Source organism: Lineus longissimus, chromosome 8 (assembly GCF_910592395.1).
Source record: "Lineus longissimus chromosome 8, tnLinLong1.2, whole genome shotgun sequence".
Classification (NCBI taxonomy): Eukaryota; Metazoa; Nemertea; class Pilidiophora; order Heteronemertea; family Lineidae; genus Lineus; species Lineus longissimus.
The window spans coordinates 15,370,902-15,397,093 of NC_088315.1; the positions used below are offsets into that span (position 1 = coordinate 15,370,902).

A 26,192-nucleotide genomic window follows, 5' to 3' on the forward strand; every position below is an offset into this window, starting at 1 on the left:
ACTACAAAATTGGATCAAGGCCTGCCAGCAGGAAGCACATTGTTGAATGACCTGAATGGTGTGTTCTCTGACTTTGAAGAGCGCTACAGAGCAAACCCAGAGTACTTTGAAAAACCATTGAAGAGCGCTACAGAGCAAACCCAGAGTACTTTGAAAAACCATTGAGAACCTTTGTAAGACAAGCTGAATCGTTAATCACCAACTCGGCTCTTGTGTCAGCTCTTGTTTGCTTTGGCAAGTATTCAGGTGCTGGCACTGCCATGGGCAAACGTAAGGTGAAGGGCATGGTAAGTTGCAAAACTATTGATGTCCAACCCACCGCCCTTGTGACTGTGAGAAGGAAAGTTATGGGTGGCACTAAACACCGCCTAGGGAGTGGTAGGCCCTGTAAACTTGATGGTAAAGAAAATGTGAAGCCTAAAAAAGGAAACAGGTTGTCGCACCGCTGTCTTCCCAAGTGCTTCCTAGGCGCAAAGCTCCACATAATTTAGCCAGGTGTGTTCAAAATAATGAAGCACTTGGGAAGACCCATTCAGCTAAGCTGTAATTCTGCCAGTAATTCTGCTACAGGTTTTCTGCGTCTTCATCTGTTAATGGCAGTATGAGTACCTTGTTCACAAATGGGTTTACTTTGTATTTTTGTAACAATTCTGGTTTTATTTTACATGTAACCTAGCTCAGGGCGCTCAGGATAACAGCAAATACAATGGCAGTCTGTTAAGTAATAAAAATTACAATTGTTTACCAATTAGTCAGTGTTATGTTTGATTCACACATTTGATTTCAGTGAATGATTAGTAAAAAGGTCACTGTTGCTCCTCTTATTGGTGAGGTTTCACTTCAAGAGAGTTGCTGATGATTTAGGCAACAACTGTTCTGGCATAGTAACAGCTCCTCAGTGAGTTTGCAGTATTCATGTACTTTTAGTATTCGTGTCGCTACTGCCACCTATAATTGCTGTGTTAAACTATAAACCATGTGTGTGCAGGAGGCCTCCATTTTGCGTGCTTTGCACAATATTATTTCAATCTTATGATCGATGATTTGAGAACTTTCTAAGCAGCAAAAATGAACAGTCTATGCTGGTAGGCCTGCAGAAAACCGTGAGGTGCAAATGGACTGCAGAAAACATGAAGCATGCACGCTCTTGTTTCCAAACTTTACCATTCTAAGCAAGGTGAACTTTTATAAATAGAAAAGTCTACATGTACTGTACATTTTACGTATACAGTGTGTACCAAAGGGTGCAGGAAAATTGCTGCTACGATTGCGAGTGTAATGTTCTGTCGCTGCGACAGGCTGAGGCTATTCCGACATTACTAGCCTAGAGATTGTTGTTGCCTATAGAGACTAGCCAGTTGAGACGGCCGTTGTTTCGTCAACAAACTGGAGACACGTGTTGCTCCAGTAGTCCAGTGTTGCTAGCTGTCTCAGATCTGAACTGTCTCAGTGTGAGGATGCCGTTGTTCGCGGTCTCGTCATAAACAGTAGTCGCCGTCATATTGACTGCTGTCAAGGGAATGCTGTCAAGAGAACGTGGATCAAGAGAACGTGGATCAAGGGAACGTGGATCAGCGAACGTAACTGAACGTATGTTTGTGTTGTGTATGTGTTGAGTAAAATGTTCTGAGTTTCATTGTCCTAAATTTGGACTGAATTGAGTTGAGTATGAGTTGAGTCAATTGGGATTGGCCTACTTTTGAGTATAATCTAGCTTTTGTCTAGACCGAGTTGAGTATTTTCTAGCTTTTGTCTAGTTTGAGTTCATAAGAGTTACTTATCACCAAGTGTTCATAATTTTTGCCTAGCATTTGTTTGCCTTGGCTGAGTACTTCAGAGTAATACAAGAGGTTTATTCTGAACTGTGTTTTAGCTTTGCCTAATATGAGTTTGCTTGAACAAAAGTGTAATGTTCAGGTTCAGTGTGGAATTTTCTAGCTTTATGCAGCAGTCATTGCTAACTCTGTACCCCCCTTGTTCAGACATCGACGCAACATCGTCGCCGAATTGACGGCGATGTCCGGTGTATTAGAATAATTCATACCGACTATTTTCTGGCACTCAGTCAAAAACGATATGATGATAAATCGTTGATGCCTTGAGGTTACCGGAATAGTACGACCGGCGATTTTCTGGCGATCGTAGGAATTTGTATCGATATTTTGGCGAAGTACGAAACGGGGAGCCCGAAACGGCGCCCGAAAAATACTGGCTCACTCAGTTCATTCTGCGTGCAGCATGACAGACATCGACATGTCAGAAATGGAAATGGATCGCGATCGGCAGCTACAGAAAGTTAAAAAAACAGAGAAGTATGTAACTATTATCATTATTGTTGCACGGGAGAGCGACTGATTTTTTAGTTCTATCTGTCCAAGTGATGAACTTCGCAGTTTCACAAAGCCCAATCCAATTGTCCTGCGGAATGGCCGGATGCCGCGCCACGTGTCTTGTGTAATATGTTACATACTATACTAGTATAGACACTAGTATACACGCCCAGTACATCATGCTTAGCGAATGTAGGCCTACAGTGAGCATACTAAAAAACTTGAACTACAGTATGTGTCATAAGTAACCTGCCACAGCTGTCAACCGTTTTTGTTTGTTGAACTAGTGATTAGTGATTCATATTTTTGAAATAAAGGTTGTTTTGAATAAATTGAAGCTTAAGTAATGGTTTTTATTGGTTTTAGAATGTGATGGATTGGATGAACATAATCCTTTGAATCGAAGTGAATTCCTGTCGTTCATCACAATTCCTGGAGTGCTATGGAGTCGACCCTGTACCACAGAATTGGAGCTAGGTGGTTTCCTGGTGAATGATCAGGACACGTTGTGGGATATATTGTTGAATCCTGGACGTACATAGTCCTGTGATATGGTGATGAAGTGTCGATCGCCTGAACAGGGGGGGTACAGAGTTCACATTGACTGCTGCATTAGTCTAGAATGAGTTTACTTGAATAGAGTTTAAATTCAAGTGGTAGCCTGTGCCCACTATGAGTTTTTCTAGTTTTTAGGGCTAGGATGAGTTGAGTGAGTTTGTTTACTTGAATACAGTTTAAATTCAAGTCCGGTTTACTTTCTTCTAGCTTTAGACTAGAGCGGTTTTTTTCGCGAGTAAACTATTTCAACAGTAAATTTACATCTAGCTCTTGACTAGATTAAGTTAAAATTTTGGTGGTATTTCTAGCTTTTGCCTAGAATAAGGTGCATAGTCAGTTGGTGTCTGGGCTAAGTTATTATCTTGCGGGGTTGGTGGCTATATGGCTATATGTAGTAGGCTTTTTGTATAGGTATAGGTTGATAATAGGGCCACACTTTTATTATTCTACTTGAATTTGATTATACCATATTGCACTTACAGAAACAAAGGCAGACATAAAGAGGAAAGAACTGGAATTCATCAAGCGCAAGGAGTCTTTGCTGTCACCAAAGGGACGTGCGAAACGTGCACAAAAGAAGCTTGACCCTGACTTCGCAGATGCAAATGAGAGCAAGAAAGTAACGGTGAGGCTTAGAACAGACACTTTTCTTACACCGTCATGTGCACAGATAAGTGATGACAGGAAGACTGGGTGTTTGCAGTCAATTACTTGGCGTAAAATTCCAATTTTGCAATGTATGCCAATACTGCATGCAGTACGTCTCTCATGGGAGTTCATGCAGAACTGCTTATCAAAAAATTCAGATCTTTGTTCCATTTTTCAGCCCTCAACATCATCGCGTAATCCATCTGCAGTCATGAAGAAGGACGCAGAGAAAAAGAAAGTGCTTGGCCAAGCCAACAAAAATAGAGAAATTCTCGAAAAAATACGACAAAAACACAGTCTGAAGGTGGGTCCCCTTCATCATCAACATAGTAACATTCACATTCTCATTACAACAATGATATGATATGAAGCACAGGAAACTGCAAGTGCAACCAGGCTAAGTGGATCCTGGATTTCGGGATAAATACATTTCTGTGTGGTTGGGCAGGCTGAAATGTCCAGATGACTGGGTATCCAGTGATCGAGATTTCATCAGTCAATAAATTGTTCTATTTCAGGAGCAATCAAGTGACGGTCCAGCTGTTGACCGTGGCAACCCAGTGAAGCCTTTAAGCGTGTCAACGTCCTCAGGCAGAAGTAGCAGCAGTCAGAAGACTGAAGTAAGAACAAGCTTAGCTATCAGAGTTTTTTTCTGAATTATTCACTAAAGCTTCTTTAGGTCCGAAACATTGCTGAGCTGTTTTTTAATAACACGTCACATCGGCATCTGAAATTATCACTTTGCATGTGCTCCAACTCACTACTGACTCTAGCACTCCAATACTCACCACTAGAGAGGTTTATCCTTATTGTTGGCTAAATTGTTGGTGCTGTGTTCCCAAACTGTTCGATCTCTTGGTTTTCAGAAGCATTCAAACAAGACACCAACCACCACCAGTAAGAGTGACAGCAAGAGCAACAACCATCAAACGAAGAGGCATCATGTGGAAGTCCACGAGAATGAAAAGGTAAAACTGATGACTGCGCCGCCACAATCATAATTCAGCCCATGTAGATCGAATTCAATTCTTGCAAAAGATGTGTGTTAGCAATAGTAATCGGTAGCGTGGCATAATTTACTGATATGACTTATTACTCCGATGACAGCAACGCACCCATAGATTAAGCATTCATGTTGGGGTGATGTTTTGTTGTATGTCTGTGCTATTTTTTGCAGAATCGCACAAATGAATAGCATTGGTTTTTTAATTTTTCCTATTTTGTTTCAGAAAAATCAACATCAAGAGCAACTTCGCTCTCAGCCAAAGAGATTAAAAGGGAGCTCTGGTGTGACAACATACGCAGAGTCATCTGAAACCAGCGACGAAGAAGGGCGACTCGTAGATCTTGGTGCGGATAGGCTTGCTTTTAAGGTGATGGCACTACGACGTGAGAAGGCCAGGCTACAGGAACATGTGAAGGAATACCAGGAGATGAATTATGTCCTGCAGAAAGGTGAGAACGTTGACCAACCCATTGTCAGTGTTTCTGATTTTTGCATGCTTTCATGGTAGTCAAAAACTATCATTACAATGCCTTTTACAGATGCAGAATCAAATTTGGTAAAAAAGGTGATCATTCTATGGTGAGAAATAAAGCTACTGCAGCGCTGATGAAACTAGTCAATTTCTTAAAATTGAGTTCCACTGCATGTCACTAGTACGGTCCATTGCACTGTTGACAGCTGAATTGAAATGCTGATTTTCGTTTTATTTGATCTTCCTCCAATTTACAGAGCTGCCTGAATTGATTAAAACAAACAGCAAGTGCAAGGAATGCCAAGGCAAGATGCGAAAACAGCCAAGGACTCAACATCAGCCAGCTATTGTGTTTGAAGATATGGGAATAGACATATCTGATGACGAAAGCAGCCCAGCACCCTCTGCCACCACACTGGAAATTGAAGTGGCTGCCGAGCCAGCCATTTTAACTTCTAAAGCTTGCCATGCACCGCCTATGCCAGCATCACCTGCTGCTTCAGACTCAGAGTTGGATGCAATCCCTAAAGGAAGCATTGCCTTGCCTGCCACCGCTACCACTGCTTTGCCAGCCACCACCGCTAATGTTGCTTCAGTTGCTCCACAAACCAAAACTGCTTCTGCACCAGCACCAGACACTTCAGTTCCTGATGTTGACAAACTTGAGGTAGTGCTGCACCCCTTTGCTATTCATCTCAATTGCGGGCATGAGATTGAGATATCAGGTACCTGACATGCCTGATAACTCAATCTCATGTCAGCCCTGCCTTTTTTGCAAGAATATGCTAATGCATAACTCCCCGACTTTTAATTCTAACTGTGGGTTGGTTTTTCACTCTTACTCTTAGCACCCGGACGCCAGCTGCTGCACAAATCATCCTTTCCTTCCAGCAGGGTATTGATTTGATTCATCCATTTGCACGCCACACGGCGAGTGTCAAATTTTGCACTATTCTGCTATTCCTACCATGGTGAAAGATCTTGTTTATCACATTTCGTACACAGATGCCTAGCTTTCCTACTTTTAACAAGAATAATTAGAATAAAGGAATAAATGACTCACAACCTAATGGTTCATCCCAAGCATTTCTGCAATTGGTTGATTAACTATTATTGTCATTTTTATATTTCAGGACGCTTTTCCCTTGCTGAACGAAGCAACCACCATTGCAGCAAAGAAGAAACAGAAGTTTGGAAAAGTTGTGGGGATCCTCTTGCGTGCTCTTTTTGATGACACGGAGATAGGGCCAGAGACAACCCAAGCCTCCCTTGATGAAAGAAGGTTGAATCTAATAAGGCGTAAGTTGTCATAATGTTGCTAAAGAAGTAACCCTCCTCTGAAGCAGTGATACTCCAGTGACAATTTGATGATTGAAGAAAATATTGAAAACAATACATGGCCCATTGTGTTAACTGCATGGTGCCTCTGGTCGGGGATCATGACCCACACGCTCGCTCTGGTGGTGGGTCAGGCAATCACAACTACTCTCTAGTACAACGAGCACATGACATCGTTTTACCAACCATGTTGTCAATGAAGTTTGGATATGAAAATCAATTATTTTTTGTAACATTTCATAGAGCAATTGGTGTAACCAACGGTTTTTTGCACTTCGGCAAATGACGAAACTACTCAATAGAGGTTCTTCACGTGATGTCACGGTGTGACGTTTAGACGGGCCACCTGCCAATGCATTTTCCTTACGTCTTGACATGTTGACAACTAAAATGGCTGCGCTGAACCATTGTCAACTTCATCATGTGACGTCAGTGAAGAACCTCTTTAGTCTTTACATGTGATTTTTCTAAAAATAATGTCCCTCTGGTGGCATTATTCATGCAGGTTATTTGTACTATTTTATGGACGGTTGTTATCACTTAGCCCAGTTGATGTAAGATGATCTTCATAAACCCATGCTGGTGGGCAAGACCAAGAAAGCTATAGCTTGAACATATTTCTTTGTTTCTTTTTAGGGCATATTTTGAAGCACTTCATCGGTGAAGGTGGGAATGCTCTGAAAACATCGCTGATAAACGTTAAGATCACGCAGGCTATCAAGTACCTGAAAAAGCAAGCAGATCAAGATACTAGTAGTGGAAAGTAGTCCTTTGGCTATGAACTTTTGGACTGTAGTGTTGATGCAGCTTGGATTTTTTTCTTGGGATACTATTTTAATTGTGACTGTTGGATTTTGGACTGTTGATACAGCTAGAATTGTGTGAGTGAGGTGATGATTGGAAGGTGATATTAAATGTCTATTCTGGTAAGTCATGTCTTCTTCATACCATTTTTTATCAATTTATCAAATGCTTCTATAGACTCGGAACCCTGCAGTCCAGCTTAATTAGATCGCGGCATCTATCATCCTCATCCCGTGGCCTTGCTATTGCTGAAGACTGGCTTAAGCAGTGGTAATGTACGGTATATGAAGGGCAAGACATAACACTTCAGGGAGAGTGTAAATGCTCCCAAGCTGTCCTTTTGCAGCAATCGACATTACAAGGAGGCTCTGGAGGAGGATAAACGAGAAAATCAGTATCTCTTTTACACATGTAAAAAGGAGGAGAATATCTGATGTGTAAAACTTGTAAAGCAGATGTAAATGACTTTTACATGTGTGAAAGGACTTTTACTTTTACATGTGTGAAAGGACTTTTACATGTGTGAAAGGACTTTTACATGTGTGAAAAGGAGAATATCTGATGTGTAAAACTTTTCGAAAGTTTTACACGTGTAACGGGCAAATTTTACATACCTGGACTTTTACATGTGTAAAAGTATTTACACATTATGTGTTTTACATGTGTAACATTTCCGTAAGGGACCATGGAATGGAACAAAGGGAAGGAGGACATGCTCATTGAAATATGGGAAAGTTGCACCTTTTTGTAGGATGTAACATCGAAGCAGTACAAAGATAAGAATAGAAAGAAGTCTGCCCTGGAAGATATTGCGATAGGCCCCATGCTGCTCCCTCAAGATGATCCAGCCCTTACGGAAATGTCACACATGTAAAACTGTCATTTACATGTGTGAATCAGCTTTTCACATGTGTAAAACAGCCTTTTACATGTGTGAAACCTCTTTTCACACATGTAAAATTTTATTCACACATGTAAAATTTTATTCACACATGTAAAAACTGACTTACATGTGTAACACTTTAATGCCTTACATGTGTAAGAGTAAGTTTCACACATGTAACAAGTTTTTACACATGTGAATGATACCAGTTACACATGTGAACTTGCTTGGACATGTGTAAAAGTTAGTTTCACATATGTAAAAACTCACTTACATGTGTAAGATTGTTCTCACATCTGGTGTAAAATATATTCTGTATGTAAAATGCCTGGATTTTGTGTAAATTTTCCCAAGTTAACCTTGCCATACTTTCTAAGTGAAAACATGGAGAGTTAGGAGTGGGCCGCGGGTCTTAAGTAGGCTTTCTCAAGGTTATTTCGTTTATAACCCAATAGGCAGTATGCAAACAGGGCACATCGTTTCAATATTTGATCCGATTTGATGTGGAGGAAGTATTTATTAGCCTCCTCACTGATGACACGGGACATCACCACAGCTGGGAAGAAAATCTAAATTATGACACACATCCTGCACATGGTGCATGGAACTGGACCAGAAGTCTGCACTTCCATCTTCTTTTCCAGATGCCATTTTGGCAAACAGAAGGCCTAGTTGTAATGCTGCACAAGAAAAAACCAATATGCATACGTAATTCCATAGCCAATTTATTATTATTAACCAAAGGTTCGGAACAGGATCAATGGTGAATACATGCACACTTCATATATTATCTAGATTATACAGCGTAGGTGTAGGGGCGTAGCTAGCGGGGATCGAGGGGGGGGGGCAAATAATAATCCCTCTGATTTGCGCCACGAGAATGAAGTATTCAAAGTACGCACAAAGATTCTAACATTAACAAATGTCCAATATGAATGCGCAGGAGCCCGATAAGTGACATCTCTATAAAATGGTTTCACTGCAATCACTCGATGGGCCTTGTCCACACTCGTTTTACTTCATCATTGCGTCTTCTCTTCCGCCTGTCAACCACCAGCATCAAAATTGCAGCAGAAGCCCTGACAAGGCATCTTCTCCTCTTGGAATTTTCCATTCTTATGATTTTCCCTCCAAAAACTGCCCTCCAAATCAACATTCCCACTTATTTTTCAGCAACATCTCGGTAACATGTTGGCCAAATGTTACCCATTTGTTACCAAGTGTACACAGGGCCAAAATTTATGTTGCCCAGGTGAGTTACCGTACCTGGTCAACATGTTGCTCAACATGTTACCGAAAATGTTGACAGTGTACACAGGGCTTAAGAGTACCTACCATAAAAATTTTATCGAAAACAAGTCATCACAAGATATCACACTTTTTAGATTTCCACTTTTGGCCCCCTGGTGGCAATGTTGAGGATCAGATCAAACTGAAATTCAGCACCAGAGGCTATGTGATACAGGGGGTTAGATGTACTAAGTTTCAAGTCCATAGCTTTAGTGGTTAAGAAACGTGCCATAGTTTACACTCTAACGGCCAATTTACGCCATATGACCTCTGTGAACTTGAAAAGTAGGTCAAATTAAAAACCCGTATGATATAAGATGTATATTTGCTATGAGTACCTACAACACAAGTTTCATCGAAAACAAGTCACTAATAAGCGAGATATCACACTTTTTAGATATCGACATTTGGCCCCCTGGTGGCCAAGTTGAAAATCAGATCGAACCGAAATTCAGTGTCAGAGGTCACCTGACCTAGGGGGTGCTGTGTACAAAGTTTCAAGTTCATAGTCCTAGCGGTTAAGAAACGTGCCACTGTTTTTGAAATAGGATATGACGACGGACGACGGACAACGGACGACGGACGACGACGGGCGCTGCGGTATTACATAGACTCCCCTACGGTGTTGCCACATGCAGGGAGAGAATTTAACTAAGGCCGTGGCTGCGATGCTCACCTCAGTTGGCCTCATGCCCTCAGATTATTCTTTCATGTTTTGTTATTAGTAAGGCCCACATTTTTCACAAATGGCCTCAAGATGGGTGCCCTAAATGTCTATCCCTGAACATACCAATGTTATGGTTACACCAGTTCAAGATAATTGAAAAGATTTATATCTGCATGACCCCTGGCACAACAATAATGGTACTCGCCTTGTTATGTTTGTTACTTATGTTTTGTCGCTTATTATGCAATTTGTAAACTTATGTTTCTCCAAACTGTTGTTTTGTTCATTTTTTTTGTGCAGATAAATCCATCCAGACTGACATGGGCGAGTTACTGTCTGCCATTGCCAGGGACCACACATACGCTGCAACCAAAGATGTGGTCGTAAGGACTCGAAATACAGTTTCGATGGATCCCAAAGTGTCCGAGTTAAGCCTGCCATCTGCAGACACACCCGTCATCAATGAGATTGAGACATCCAGCCAGACATGCCAGATCGAGGATTTCAGTTCAGGTTCTGATGATAGTGACTGTGCAAGGAGGATGATAAAAAGGACTTGGACTTTGCCCCTCCAAGTGAAAGTGAAACTGACTCTGAAGACTATAGTGATATTGAACTGGAGGACACTACATCCACTTTGGCATTTGAAGACATTAGGGAGTATTCTGTGCCACATAATGTGGCAGATGAAAGAAAATTTCTTGTTTTTGAGTCGTGTGTTGCAGATTTGTTAAGGAAGTGCCAGAAACCAGGTTGTGCTGCAGAGGTCCGGGTAATGAAAAGAATTTTGTCGGGGCCAAGGATAATAATATGCACAAAATGTGTAGCTGGGTGTACCTTCACTTGGTCATCCCAACCAATACTTAACAAAATGGGGCTGGAAATATTTTACTCTCTGCAGCAATCCTGTTTTCTGGCACTACCTATGGTAAGGTACAAGACATGGCTGACTATTTGAAGATGCCAGTCCTCGGCAGAAGTCAGTTCTATGCCCTGCAGAAGCACTATTTGTTTCCTGTGGTCAATGAAACTTGGATTTCATGCCAAATAGCGGTGCTGGATGGGCTCAGTAGCCCAAGGTTGTTCTGTCTGGCGATGGGCGTTGTGACAGCCCGGGGCACTGCGCCAAATATGGGACGTATTCCCTCATGGATGATGACACAGGGTTGATTGTACACTTTGTTATTCTCAACAAGGCAGATCCCCGTGTCAAAAACTCTAATGCCATGGAGCCCATGGGCCTTGGAGAGTGTCTGGGCCATGTCAAGGAATGGAGCATCAGTGTGACTATTCTCACCACAGACAGGCACAAAACTATCAGGAAAATATTGCGGGTTGAATTCCCAGAGATTGCCCATCAATTTGATCTGTGGCATTTTTGCAAGAGCATTGTAAAAAAAATTGTGAAAGCCTGTGGGAAGAAGAAAGCACTAGCCCCATTACTTGGCTGGCTGCAGTCAATAAGCAACCACTTCTGGTGGTGCGCAGAGTCGTGCCAAGGAGATGTCGATATTCTCAAAGAGAAATGGGAGTCGGTCATCTACCACACGGCCAACATCCACACCTGGAAGGACAAAAAGTTTTTCCATGCATGTCAGCATGCACCCCTCAGTGATGAGGAAAGGAGTGGGAAGTCATGGCTGGCAGTTGGTTCCGAGGCACATGATGCACTTGTAAAGGTTGTCAAAAACAAACTCATTCAAGCTGACCACAAATACTGTGCCCTCTTTTGCCATACTGGTCATCTTGATGTATACTACTCCCTGATACTGAAGTATTTCAATTTCCTGTGGAAATGTCATTTTATTAGTTCATACCTACCCAGGTCAGACTTTTGCATGTGTACTCCATTCGGACACACCCGAGGAAGAAATAATCTATTTATAATAGAAATCTCTTAGCTAGTTCGCTTAGCTACACCTAGGCGGCGCCCCTATACAGCCTCTGCCTCGTGTGAGCCGCCATAATCAGTACTCTTCTCGAGCGCACCGAGTAAGTCCCGTTGCTGTGGGGACAGGCAGGGCGGGTAGTCTGACCTGGGCAGGTATGAACTAATAAAATGACATTTCCACAGGAAATGGAAATTTTATGTCGTTCATACTCTACCCAGGTCAGACTTTTGCATCGAATACCAACAACCAAAGGAAGGAGGGTAAACGGTGACTTACCATGTAGTGAAGTGAACTGTCTCCAAGCTGCGCAGCAGAACCCAACGGGTGAGACCAGGGGACCCAGAGAAAGAATGCTTGGGGAAAACCCGGGCTAGAGGTCAACAGGCCCTTTGACAACAAAGGGAAGCATAACTGGGAAAACCCATCCCCTCCTAGATGGGGACAAAACCACCTCAACACGATATAAGCTCAGCACATATCGTCAAGAGACACAATGTGGAAAAAATTTTTTTTTTTTTTTTTTACAAGAAGGAGAGCACGCCCTAGAATAACATGGAGTGGCCTCACTGACTAACTCTCAAAAGTCCTAGGCGGCTGAACCCTAGGACAGCTGGACGGGGCGAATGCGCGGGCCCGAAGATCCAGCGACAGTCTATAGAACAACCCCCCCCCCCCCGCTTAAAAAGGAGGGAGGACAAGACAGCCAGCAGGAGAGAAAATCGACGAGTGGTCTAGGCAGGGAAACACCTAGACCACGTGCTGAGCAGCGACAACTGGACCAAGAGACAGCATACCGTCTGTTAGCCTGGAACAATCGCGCATATAATACTGGGAGAATGTAGAGTGAGAACTCCACGTAGCCGCATCTAAAACCTCGTTCAGCGCCACTCCCTTATACTCGGCCCACGAAGTAGAAATGGCCCGAATCTCGTGGGCCGTAATGGTGCCTAGGAGACGAAGCTCTGGAGAACCGAGTGTCATAGAATAAGCCATCCGAATGGTGGCCACTAACCATCTGGTGACCGTGGCTGCAGCTATCTCTCTAGTAAACCCCTCTCTATAAGACAAAAAGAGGCGCTTCCTGCCTAGGCGAACAGCAGGCTCCTTAGTCTTATTAGAATAGAACTTCAATGCCCGAACAAGACAGAGAGTTCTGTCCGGGAGGTCTCTAGAGACCGTAGCGGATAACGAGGGGATAAAAACCGGGCGCCTGGAGGTGTGCGGCGCCTGGTTTTTAGCCAGAAAGCCTGGGACAAATTCTAGGACCGCGCCCCTCTCAGTGAAAGCCAATTTATCAAAGGCTAAAGCATGGAGCTCAGACCGCCGCTGTGCCGTGGCCAAAGCCACCAGGAAAACGGTCTTAAAGGTCAGATGTTTAAAATCTGCCTAATGCATGGGTTCAAATGGAAATTTCATGAGAGCCCTTAAGACCACCGAGAGGTCCCACTTGGGAGAGAGCTGAATGGAGCGAGGACGCTCCAAAGACATATTGCGAAGCAACGATGAAACAGCGTCATCCCAAGACGGTTGCCACGATTCAGTCAGCTTTAAGGTGACCGAAACGGCGGAGCGATAACTTTTCACTCCCTGAACCGAAAACTTCCGGACCGAGAATAGAAAATTCAAAAAGTGGAGGAAGTTGGGAAGAGAGGGAGCGACCGAGAAACTCTGTGCTCCCGACACCAGTCTCAAAAGACAGCCCACTTGCTATCGTATGAATCAAGGGTAGACTGTCTCTGAGGTTGGGCGACTTTACGGATAACGTCTTCCGAAAAGCCTCTCTCTCGGAGGAAATACCCGACAGCCTCCATGCGTGAAGCCTGTAAAAAGAAGGGTCTTGATGATAGACCCGGCCGATCGGGTGATAAAGCAGACGGTCCCACGCCGGCAGGCGGCGGGGGTGATCCGTCAGCAGCTTCAGCAGAACCGGGAACGAGGCCTGGTTCGGCCAGCCCGGTGCTATCAGACAAAGTCTGACCCGTGAACTGGCAACCTTGTTGAGTACCAGTAGCAACAGAGGGGTTGGCGGGTATGCATAAGCATTGAGGCCGTCCCAGGAGGCCGACAGGCTGTCCACTCCCAAGGCCTCCCCGTCCGGGAGGGGTGAGTAGTACAGGGGGAACCTCTTGTTCAACCGAGTCGCAAACAAGTCCACGACCGGAGCATCCCACAGGGCCCCCAGACGAGAGACCACCTCGCGATGGAGGGTCCACTCTGTCTGGACCAGACGGTCCGACCTGGAAAGGGCGTCGGCCAAGATATTTCTCTTGCCGGGGATGTGACGGGGGAGGAGCTGGATATCCAAGCGGCGACAAAGCTGCAGGAGCTCCCAAGTGAGACGGCACAATGTGTCGGATCTCGTTCCCCCCTGTCTCCGAATATAAGCGACCACCGTCGAATTGTCGGAGAAAAGAGAAACCCTGTGACCCCTCAGATGAGACGTGAAGGCCCTCACGGCCAGGATGACAGCCTGCATTTTGAGGATATTGATCGAGAGACGCGCATCCTCCTCTGACCACGTGCCCTTGGTGGTCAGATCCCCTTCGTTCAAATGGGCGCCCCAACCATAAAGGGAGGCGTCCGTGAACAGGGACATCTGGGGCGACGGAGGGCTGAGCTGCACTCCGCGGAGGAGCTCCGTCTCCGAACCCCAGAAACTCCACACCTCCCCAAGGAGAGACCCCGGGATAAATATCCGCTGGTCGAGGAAGTCCGTGAATGGACGCCAACTCGACAGCAGGAGGAGCTGGAGTGGGCGCATATACAGGCGGCCGAAAGGAACCTGGTCCGCTGCCGAATTAAGCAGCCCCAGCAGCGACAGAAACTGTCGGGCTGTGGCGCTGTCCTGATGGCGAAAAATCCCGACCAAGGACCGAATCTTGCGAATTCGGTCCGGAGGGGGGGGGACATCAGGCCCTCTCGTGTGCGAAATCGCACCCCCACGAAGACATAATCCTGAGCTGCGTCCAGCTCGGATTTCAACCACCCTGCCTGTCCAGTTGTGACGAGCAGAAACTTTGCCTGCTTTCCCAGACGGCGATGAGCCTGGTGCCGTAGCAGCCAGTCGTCGAGATAGCAATGGAGCTTTAAGCCCATGGCGTGAAAAGGCGCGGCAAACTTGACGACAGTTGTGAAAATCAGCAGAGCAGAGGCCAGGCCGAAAGGAAGGGCCTGAAACTGATAAACCTTTCCTTCGAAGAAAAAACGAAGGAAGGGCTGAAACTCTGGATGGACCGGGACGTGTAAATACGCGTCCTGAAGGTCCAGAGAGATAGCCCAATCGTTGGGCTGCACCGCGACCGCTACTGACCTGGCTGTCTCCATCTTGAAGCTGGGGACCCGGAGGAACCGATTCAAGGTGGACAGGTCGATGACCAGTCTCCACTTCCCCGACTTCTTGGGGACCAAGAAGACGTGGCTGTAAAAGCCCGGGGAGGAATGGTTGTCCACCAGCCTCACTGCCTGCTTCTTGAGAAGAGACAGGACCTCCGATCGAAGGGCAAGCGCCCTGACGGGGTCTACTGGCGGGGACACCGGGGTGGGGGTCGACGTCATGGGGGGACGGGAAAAGTCCAATCGGACACCGTGTCGGAGCATATCCGGCACGGGGGAGTCTTTTTGACACCACCGGTCCCAAAAGTCTGCCACCCACTACGCCAACTGTTGGGGCGCCACCTGGAGGCGCAGGAGGAAGGACTAAAGAGTCACTTGCGCTTGCCCCCGCGACCCTTCTCTTGGAAGGGACGCTTGGGCTGCCCGCCGCCCCCGCCCCTGCCTGAGGAGCGGTGGCGCTTACTGGAGCGGCGAGAGGGAGCCGCAGCTTCTGCCTGCCCGTGGGGATGAAAGGAGGAGGAGCCACGCGAGGACGAGGGCCCACGAGGAGCCGACGAACCTCGGGGGCGTCGAGACCCCACCTGTTGTCCCCTGCCCGCGGCCTGTGAATAGGAACGCGGACGGGGGGCGGCCTGGGGAGTCAAGACTGACTCCATCAGGCGATCAGACTGTGCCTGAGCACCCATGGTGTCAGGCAGGGAGTCATGAAACAAGAAAGGGCCGCTCAATGGAGCGGTCCTTAATGCCCCCCGCAGAAACTGTGACCTGACCGTGCTCAACCCCCCGATGAGCAGGTCGCGGCGTTTTAGCACGCCGTTAGCCGCCTGCTTAGCAGCCAGATCACTGGCATGCTGCACGGACTGCTGGAGGGACATCGCGAGAATACGCTGTTCCTCCGAGGCATCCGCGGCTAGAGACCTGGTAAGGGCACACAGAGTCAGGTCGGCGTAGGATAACACCGCCTGGGTCTCCTTAGCCAGGGCCTCGTCATTCTTCGCATCCTTTAAGGCCGAAGAAGAGAGGACTTTAGGGGGTACCAAACCCGAAAGTTGGATGTCGTCCTTGAGGGGCGACAGTGAAACCGGGTCGGTTCCCGATGGTGAGACCCGATAATAATTGGATCTATAGGACAGGCTTGGATGGGAAGCGGTCGTGAATCGCTTCCCAGCCTGAGTCCAGGCACCCGGTCCCGTAGACGGGAGCGTCGAGACCAGGGCGCGCTGGTGACCCCCGCAAGAAGGTGCTGTATCCCTGAGAGCCGTATCCAACCATGTGGAGGCTCTAATCAGGGCCGGAGACGCGGGCAATTCCTGGAAAGCCCGATCAGGGACCGCATCCGACTCCTGCTCGGAGGCGTCACCGAACAAGTCGAACGGCACCTTACGGAGGGAGAGGACATGTGTCTTGCGGCACAAATTGCCGAACAAGAGCGCGCAAGTCGCGCATACCCGCGACAATGGCGGAGTCCTCACCCCCAGAGGGGGGGGGGGGTCAGCCTGAGAGGCCGAAAAAGACTGTGAGACGCTAAACTCACAGTCCATTGGCTGATGACTCAAATCAAAAGCCACAGGCCTCTCGGCCGGGCGAGCCGAGGACCTGTCATGGAGGTTGGAAGCCTCCATGCGGTCCGTCAGGCTCCTAAGCAACTGCCGTTGATCCTCCGGGAGAGAGGAAGCAAGAGGCAGAGGCTCAGAGCTCAAATCGGACTCCCGTGGGGCAGACACGGGAGGGGGGAGGGGGGCATGCCTGACCGGCAGCCACACCCGTCAACTCCGACATACCCGACAGAGCAGGGTGGGGTCGGACTGGGGAAATAGTCGGTCTGACGGCACCCATAACGGGGGGGGGGGGGGGCACCAAGACCCCTCGCCTGTGAATAGTGGTCGATCACCGACCCCCTGCCCACATCGGGCAGGACACCTCCGGGTGCGGTGAACGGCGGCAAAGACGGAAAGGTGAAAACCGGTCTTGCCCCGCCAGGGGGCGTCCGAAGAGACGACCGACTCACAGAGTGAGGGTCGGACGGACGAGCCCGCCCCAAAGCGAAGGGGTGGCGGATCCCCGGAGTGGCCGTGGACTCAACCGTGGCGCTGGCAGAGCCAGCTGCCGCCGGCAAGGGCAGCGGCCGCAACCCCGTCGCAAACCCCGGAGGGGGACGGGGGAGCACACCTGAAATAACAGGCGGCTCACCGGGGGCGACGCTGCTCACCAACCCATGACAGGAGGGGGCGGCGGCGGGGGGATCGGGACGTAAAACGTCCAGAGTCCCACCCGGGGCAGGGGGCAGGGCTAACCCTGGGGAGTGTCCCTGAATCAGGGTCACCAACACTCAAACCCAAGGCCTCCCCAAGGGGCACACCCCCAAAAGAGGGGTGCCCGGCCTGGGGGAGGGGTCGAGAGGGGTCGAAACCCCCCAGAGCCCCGTGGACCTCGCCGCTTCTTCATCTTCTTGCCGGCGGTGCCGGGAGAAGAGGAAGGCATCCCGGGGCGAAAGGGTCCGGCCCAAATGGGGGCGGAACTAGCCGCACCCCGACACGGGGAAGAACCGGGCCGGGGACTATGAATCCCCGATACACCCGTAAACGGACCTCGGAAACCCGCCCTGAAGGGCAGGAGGTCCAAAACAAAGGGTGGAACACCCAAAGAAGAAAGAAAGGACGGTAATAACGATGTCATTACGCCGAAATTTCTAACAGAAAAACCACAAAAGTATAAAAACGAACGGTCACGTGACCAACAGCCCGGGAAAACGGAGAAAAAATTTCTTTGGAGACGGCAGAAAAAGCACGCTCCAAAAGCAGAAATCGAGGGAGGATGGTAAAAGAACGATCTCACCCGTCTCCTAGAGATAATAAGCTTCCCGAAGGTGTCCTGGGGTGTCCTTCTCGAACGTAGGATCGACCAAAATTTGGCGAAAACAACGTAGAAAAACTCGGAACAGTGTGCAACAATGTGCCGAGGAAAAAGTACTGATTATGGCAGCTCACACGAGGCAGAGGCTGTATAGGGGCGCCGCCTAGGTGTAGCTAAGAGATTTCTATTATAAATAGATTATTTCTTCCTCGGGTGTGTCTGAATGGAGTACACATGCAAAAGTCTGACCTGGGTAGAGTATGAACGACATAAAATGCCCCTAAGAGACAACACTTTTCCTATGAGGGAATGGTTTGCCGCACCCAACTGGCAGCAATAGACCAGAACTTTGGTTCTGGCCGACAGCAGGCTACAACGAAATCCAACGAGCCGAGGTACAATGTTGTGAACCCCAAGTCATTCACGAACAAAGATAAATGGGTTGCAAAGGCAGTGAAAGTGCCAAAGAACCATAATTATTGGGAGGATATGGTTAGGGATGTGGTACTCATGCGTACACATGGCCTGGAGAAGTCACATGCTGTCCTTCCTGAAGTGAGTCAAAATATGGCCAAATGTGACAAACCAGAGAAAAGTGCCGTAATCAGTGCATACCTACAGAACACTCGTTTCAGAAAAAGGTAGCGTTTAGGATTATATTGACACTTTAATGTCGGCACTCAGTGAACATGTGAAACAAACTAGAAAAAAAATTACTACATGTATTAAAACTACATTTTTATTTTGAAATCTGTAAGTACAATTTACTAGTATCCAAACAAGCAATACCATAAACATATTTTCCAAGTAAACATTTAAAAAGAGTGTATCATTCTATTTGCTAGTTTTTTCAGTTTGAAAGGGCTTACAATATCTGTATTGTAGTGGCCAGGCCACGAGTTAATGTATTCCAGGTAGATATCCTGCTGAGCCGAGTGGGCTGTGTTTAGGTCTTGGTGATAGGTATAAATAGGTTGCTACGTTCACTCGTAACGAAATACAACGTGGTTTTAGTGCACTTCCTGGATGAAAGTCATATCTTCACACACTTAGTATTTGTGGTTTATTTGTGGTTTATGACCAAGAGCAATGTGCAGAATCTGTTATGTAATAGTCTTCCACATGTAGGACATGTAGGATGAGATATCCTGGTACAGTATTAGCCCACAGACTCTTGAGTTTTTGAGGGGTCATCTCAGGTTTTGGTGATGTGCATCCTTTCTTGGTGATACCTGTATCCTGGTGTCTTTCAGTCATTTTCTATGATACACCCCCTTACTTGGAGGTGGTGGGGTGATAGATCATTTATAGTTCATTGCACTCTTGACCTGAGGAAGTCGATTTGATAGCTGGCAAAGTGTGTTACTGGGGGAAAATGGGATTGGAATTGTTTTGTCAGATGCCAAAGGTCTCTGAAGTGCTACTATAACAGTTTTTGAGTACATCAGGGTGCAGAAAGGATTGGGAGAGTCCATTCCTTATTTTGAGATGGGGAGAATGGTAATTCTTTGAAAACATATGCAATAGTAGGCTGTGTATCAAAGCTGAATCTTACAATGGCTGAACAAGAAAACTTTCAAAGTCTGAATTCAGCATCAGTTGCTGGAGGGCCGTCAAATGAACATTCGTCACCAATTCCTGTACCTGTAAGATCGATAGAAAAGGAGCGTTTGGAGAACCCAAGGAAGAGATTCCCATCTGACAGTCCTTCAAAAGTCCAAAAGAGGAAGGAAAAAAGCCAGAAGACATCATTTATCATATGAAAAAGTCAACCTATTTGATGGCATAGACGGCATAAAAAGACACCTTGGTGGAGGAACTGCCTCAAAGATAACCAATTACCAGCTTTTGAAGGAACTTGTCGATTTTTATAAACTGCACAACACGTTTGAGGGGGACAACGAAGACGCATCATCATCAACTGATAAATGCCAAAGTGAACCTAGTGGCACTTCTTACCAAAATGCCAGAAGAATGAAACCAAATCACCAATATATTTAAAGACAGTTCAATCTTTGGACAATTTGTTGGACAGAGTTTGCTTGCACCACAGGACATGTACATCAAAAATGGCAGTCCGGGAGGAAAAAACTACAAGAGATGGCCATGTCGGTCTATTTCATGTCACTTGCCAAGCTGGGAAACACAACATATATTGGACGACGTCACCCCATGTGGAAGGAGGCAAATTTATGGTGAATCTAAGGATGGCCCATAGTTACTTTGTCTCAGGAATCCTGCCGAATCAGTATGAACGTATATGTGATGCAGCTGACATTGGAAAAATGGGAGACAAGACATTTACTGAATTCCAAGATTCGTATCTTCCTGTCACAGATGGAGTTATGAAGGAGTCAAAATCAGATGCTTTGTTGGAAGAAATTGCTGCTTCTGTTGAAAGTACTGGCTTGGATGGTATTGACATTGCTACTGACGCTAGACATTGTTGGCGAAAAAATGCCCGCTTTACTGATGTTGTCTGCCTGGGCGAAAAGACCCATAAGGTCCTACAGAATGAGGTAATTTCCAAAGATGATGATCCAATCACTCAAAGGCACGAAATGGTGGGAACACGGAGGATCTATGAATATTTTGACAGAGAAAGTGTCCCTGTCAGAGTGCATTCACATGATAACAATGCCTCGATCACTAAGTTTGTCCGTGTGGAACGCTCCCCAACCGTTACTTCTTTAGATACCTGGCATATGACAAAGGGTGTGGCCAAAGGAATGGCGAAACTGACAAAGGGAAGGAAATATTTAGAAGGAAGGTCTTGGTTTGTTGACTTGGCAGATAAGTCGGCATCTATAACAACTCATATATATTGGTGCATCAAACGCTGTGAGGGGCACACAGAAAAACTAAAAGCCAGCATATATAATGTGATTGAGCACTATAAGAACAATCATGCCAATTGTCATCAGGAGTCCCCATGTCGGTCTGATCCTAACTATGAGCCCAGCAAGCGAGAAATATCTTCAGCCCCTGCAGAGGCAGCCCTCAAGAAGTATCTTTACAGTCTGTTAGTTTATAAATCACCGCATCTTTACATTGGATGCAGGGATACACATTATGTCGAAAGTTTTAATAATTCTCTGCTCCAATATCACAACAAAAGAATCGTATTCGAAAGGGCCAGGGAGGAAGGAAAAAAGCCAGAAGACATCATTTATCATATGAAAAAGTCAACCTATTTGATGGCATAGACGGCATAAAAAGACACCTTGGTGGAGGAACTGCCTCAAAGATAACCAATTACCAGCTTTTGAAGGAACTTGTCGATTTTTATAAACTGCACAACACGTTTGAGGGGGACAACGAAGACGCATCATCATCAACTGATAAATGCCAAAGTGAACCTAGTGGCACTTCTTACCAAAATGCCAGAAGAATGAAACCAAATCACCAATATATTTAAAGACAGTTCAATCTTTGGACAATTTGTTGGACAGAGTTTGCTTGCACCACAGGACAAGTACATCAAAAATGGCAGTCCGGGAGGAAAAAACTACAAGAGATGGCCATGTCGGTCTATTTCATGTCACTTGCCAAGCTGGGAAACACAACATATATTGGACGACGTCACCCCATGTGGAAGGAGGCAAATTTATGGTGAATCTAAGGATGGCCCATAGTTACTTTGTCTCAGGAATCCTGCCGAATCAGTATGAACGTATATGTGATGCAGCTGACATTGGAAAAATGGGAGACAAGACATTTACTGAATTCCAAGATTCGTATCTTCCTGTCACAGATGGAGTTATGAAGGAGTCAAAATCAGATGCTTTGTTGGAAGAAATTGCTGCTTCTGTTGAAAGTACTGGCTTGGATGGTATTGACATTGCTACTGACGCTAGACATTGTTGGCGAAAAAATGCCCGCTTTACTGATGTTGTCTGCCTGGGCGAAAAGACCCATAAGGTCCTACAGAATGAGGTAATTTCCAAAGATGATGATCCAATCACTCAAAGGCACGAAATGGTGGGAACACGGAGGATCTATGAATATTTTAACAGAGAAAGTGTCCCTGTCAGAGTGCATTCACATGATAACAATGCCTCGATCACTAAGTTTGTCCGTGTGGAACGCTCCCCAACCGTTACTTCTTTAGATACCTGGCATATGACAAAGGGTGTGGCCAAAGGAATGGCGAAACTGACAAAGGGAAGGAAATATTTAGAAGGAAGGTCTTGGTTTGTTGACTTGGCAGATAAGTCGGCATCTATAACAACTCATATATATTGGTGCATCAAACGCTGTGAGGGGCACACAGAAAAACTAAAAGCCAGCATATATAATGTGATTGAGCACTATAAGAACAATCATGCCAATTGTCATCAGGAGTCCCCATGTCGGTCTGATCCTAACTATGAGCCCAGCAAGCGAGAAATATCTTCAGCCCCTGCAGAGGCAGCCCTAAAGAAGTATCTTTACAGTCTGTTAGTTTATAAATCACCGCATCTTTACATTGGATGCAGGGATACACATTATGTCGAAAGTTTTAATAATTCTCTGCTCCAATATCACAACAAAAGAATCGTATTCGAAAGGGCCAGCTACCAAATCCGAACCAACTTGTCAGTCCTGGACTGGAACGAACACCAAGATAGTGAGGTGACGTCCACTGTGCTGGAAAAGGACTCTAGAAATCCAAGGCGAATGGTGGGACGAGAAATCAAAAAGAAAAATAGATTCAGTTTTTGCTCAGATTGGATACAAAGTTTCTATACATAGTCATGTGAGTCCCATTTTAGGCCTACCTATCCCCCCTTGACTCAGGACAATTCAATTGCCCTGCCCGGGTTAGGTAGGTGAAATCGCTGACTCTGATTTTTCTCACACACTTAGACTAGAGCCAATCTTTGAATGCTAACTTTTTTGCCATGTCTCAAAAATTGCTGTACCAAATTTATGTCACAGAGGAGGAAAGGGAATTGATAAGAGGTATTTTCACTTTTCATGGGATGGACTTAGTGGAAGCAGAATCACAAATGGTGGATAAAGGGATACAATGTATCAGAACTGAATCATTCCAGGATGCTGTTGAACAGGTGCCATCATCATCATCATCTACAGTTGATGGACCTAACATGGAGGATAGCTCAGACGATCATGACAGCAATGCTGGGAACAATGTGGCTCCCTTGGAGCCTGTGAATCAAGGTGGACACGATGAAGAAAGAGAGCATGGATTTATTCTGCCGGACCTTGCCAGTGAAGAGTGTACACTCTGTTACTGTCGTCCTTGTGTCACCACCAAACGTCCCAGATGGTTGGGTGCTGGTCAAGCAGCGAAGAGAAAAAACAATACTTTGAGAAAGGGTTTTTATTAGAGGTATTGGAAGATGCTCAAGGACAGGGCTGCATGGATTGATTATCGCTACCTTCAAAAAAACAGAGGAGTTTGCAAAATATGGGTGAAGATGAGACTGTTTGGAGCTGTACCAGTGACAGGGAAATTATCCCTGATTGTGTTATCACATTGGTTAGTAGGCAAGTCAAATTAGCAAGTTTACCCACCACAAATTGCAAAAGAAACGATTCCACCTGTATTCATTCAGGAATGACCCCCTAAACACCATACTAAAAATCTCAATGAATCCAAATAGGGGAAGGGGATCAAATATACTAATTTATGCTAATTAGTAGCCAAATATAGGGAAACAATGACTTTTGTCCAAAATCATCCAAATTAGTCAATCAAGGTGTCTAATCATATGTTTTCGGTATCAAGGAAATCAATGAAACCATTCTTGACGAGAAAAAATATGTTGCATCGTGGGTAATATGATAATTAGTCACCAATTTTTGTCGATTTTCGAAGAAATCTTGATATTAGTAATTTTCGTCAAAAATTCTCATTTTGTGACCATTTAAGAGTCTACCCCAATGGACTTAGAGGCAATGAAACTTAGGAAATATGGTTTTAAAACAATAAAAGGCATTGCATCATGTGAAATATGCCAATTACCCACCGCAAGTGCTGATTGAAATGGATACTTTTCTAGTCATTTAGTCATCGTCATCATCATTGTCAATGTCACTGTCATTCATTACAATAAGTTCAATGTTTGTGCAACTGGTAGCCTCGCAGTGGCAGCAGGCAGAAGAACATAGAAGGCCATGCCTCAGACGTGTGCATCTAAGTGTGTATGGAGTCATTCCTGTTCTTACTTTCAATCAGCCCCTCTTCTGGAAGGCTACGCTCATCAAAGCATCAGAACGGGTTACAAGCTGTGTCAAATCTCTTGTGCTGAGATTAGGTGGATTTTATTTGCAAATGAGCTTCCTTGGCAGTATGGCCTATCTGATGGCAGGCTCAGGTTTGCAGGAATTGTTGGAAACAGTGTACGCTGCCAATAGTGTGAAGCACATCCAAACAGGCAAGGCGGTTTCAAGGGCAATTCGAGGACACTTATTGTTGTACGGGGCTTTACAAACTAAGCTAGTTACAAATGCCTTCAATCTACCCTTGCCAGCTTGTGCAGATGATAGTGAGGAGCAGAAGAATGGAATTCAAATAGATCCTGATGAAACACAGACACCGCATGAAGACACCAATCTCAATGATTTAGAAGGTACTGCGTAACTTCTCGATGGGTTACTTGATTGGGAAAGTTATGATGATGCCCTCTTGTCCGAAATTCTCGGTCGAATCAATGAAAAAATCAAGCAGGAAAGAGAAAGCTTGACGAACTCTGGGACAGTTCAACTCTGGTTCCAGTTCATGGACATGGTGCAATTTGTATGTACATTCATCAAGGCGGAACGTACTGGAAACTGGAATCTCTACTTGAGTACTGTGCAAGAAATGCTCCCATACTTTGCAGCATCTGGACATAATCTGTACACTAAATCTGCATATGTGTATCTTCAGAATATGGCATGCCTTGGAGATGACCATCCAGATGTATACAACAGTTTTTTTAGAAGGACATCATGTGGTACGGAGAAGTAACAGATATTTGGCTGGACTTTCAACATATCTGATTATTGAGCAGATGCTAATGAGAAGCGTTAAGAGTCGCGGAGGACTGACTAGAGGTAGAGGCATGAATGAGATGCAAAGACTGGTTTGGCTGCTTTCAATGCCTGCATGCGCTCAGGTGAATAATGCCATGCAGACTCTTACTGGTGTGCGATATGAACCAAGAGAACAACACAAAGAGATGGGCAAGGCTCGACAAAACCGGGATATGAAAGACATGTATAAACTGCTGAACGCATTCAAGCAATGGGATCCCTTTGTACAAGACACATCGCTCCAAGGCCTTATAAATGGGATAACAGCCGACGAAAGTGTGAATGCAGACAAGGCACATCAGGTTGGACAAAGCATTCTTGAATCCATGGTTAGTGAAAATGTCCAGGAGTATTCGTTTAAAAGGAAATCTCAGGCAGTCACGTCAGGTTCCAAAACAGCACTGACAATTAAGAATGAAAAGGTACAAGTCGATCCCCAACTTCTGTTTCAGAGATTGTGCGTCATTGCTAACAGTGAAGATAATCCAGCCACCGCATTCGAGTACGATTTGTGTAGTTTTCCAGCAGCACTTTTTGAATCCCCAGTTCTGCCAAGACAAGCTAATAAAGCATCTCTTGCGGATGCAATGTGGGAAATTGTGAAAGATTATCAGCCCGAATCTGTTCCCAAATTTGGTGTCAACTTTGTCGTGGATGGAGGTGCATTACTTATGTGGTTACCTTGGCCACATTGGAAAAGCTTTGAGGACATTGGTAAAATGTATGTTGATTACATTTCCCGGAAATATGGTACGCCAACAGTCGTGTTCGATGGATACGAGGATGGGTCTTCAATAAAGGATGTGACGCACATACGACCTACAGGAGGTTGTGCGGGGATAAGTGTCATCTTCACCGGACAAACAATCCTCTGTATGAAGAAGGAAAACTTCCTAAAGAACAAGGACAACAAGCAGTGTTTCCTCAAAATGCTTGGTAATATGTTAGAAATGACTGGATGCCAAATAATTCATGCGGAGGGTGATGCAGATGCAATGATCGTTGATGCAGCTATTGAATCTGCAATATCAATCCAAACTGTCCATGTTGGTGACGACACCGATTTACTCGTACTGCTATGTTACCATGCGGATA

At 45.6% G+C, this 26,192-nt stretch overlaps 1 protein-coding gene across 2 annotated transcripts; it reads left to right on the forward strand.

Moving 5' to 3' along the window:
* Positions 1–1,053: 1,053 nt before the first annotated feature.
* On the forward strand, positions 1,054–7,262 carry LOC135492473 (myb-like protein X). 2 transcript variants are annotated; one of them, XM_064778980.1, is made up of 9 exons: positions 1,054–1,590; positions 3,371–3,513; positions 3,715–3,840; positions 4,058–4,156; positions 4,403–4,504; positions 4,766–4,991; positions 5,272–5,681; positions 6,148–6,313; positions 6,989–7,262. In XM_064778980.1, the coding sequence occupies exons 1-9, from the start codon at positions 1,521–1,523 to the stop codon at positions 7,117–7,119; spliced, it is 1,473 nt and encodes a 490-aa protein (XP_064635050.1). In that variant the 5' UTR covers positions 1,054–1,520; the 3' UTR covers positions 7,120–7,262. The 2 variants fall into 2 exon arrangements, with proteins under 2 accessions (XP_064635050.1, XP_064635049.1); XM_064778979.1 differs by having other exon boundaries at positions 1,056–1,590; positions 4,055–4,156.
* Positions 7,263–26,192: the final 18,930 nt, after the last annotated feature.

What these genes read in the sequence shown, in the direction of transcription:
- LOC135492473 (XM_064778979.1), top strand. Translation starts at nt 1,521, where the DNA reads ATGCTGTCAAGAGAACGTGGATCAAGAGAACGTGGATCAAGGGAACGT. An exon ending in GCAGCAGTCAGAAGACTGAA is followed by an intron (nt 4,157 to 4,402) that starts GTAAGAACAAGC and finishes CTTGGTTTTCAG; the next exon opens with AAGCATTCAAACAAGACACC. An exon ending in AAGTCCACGAGAATGAAAAG is followed by an intron (nt 4,505 to 4,765) that starts GTAAAACTGATG and finishes ATTTTGTTTCAG; the next exon opens with AAAAATCAACATCAAGAGCA.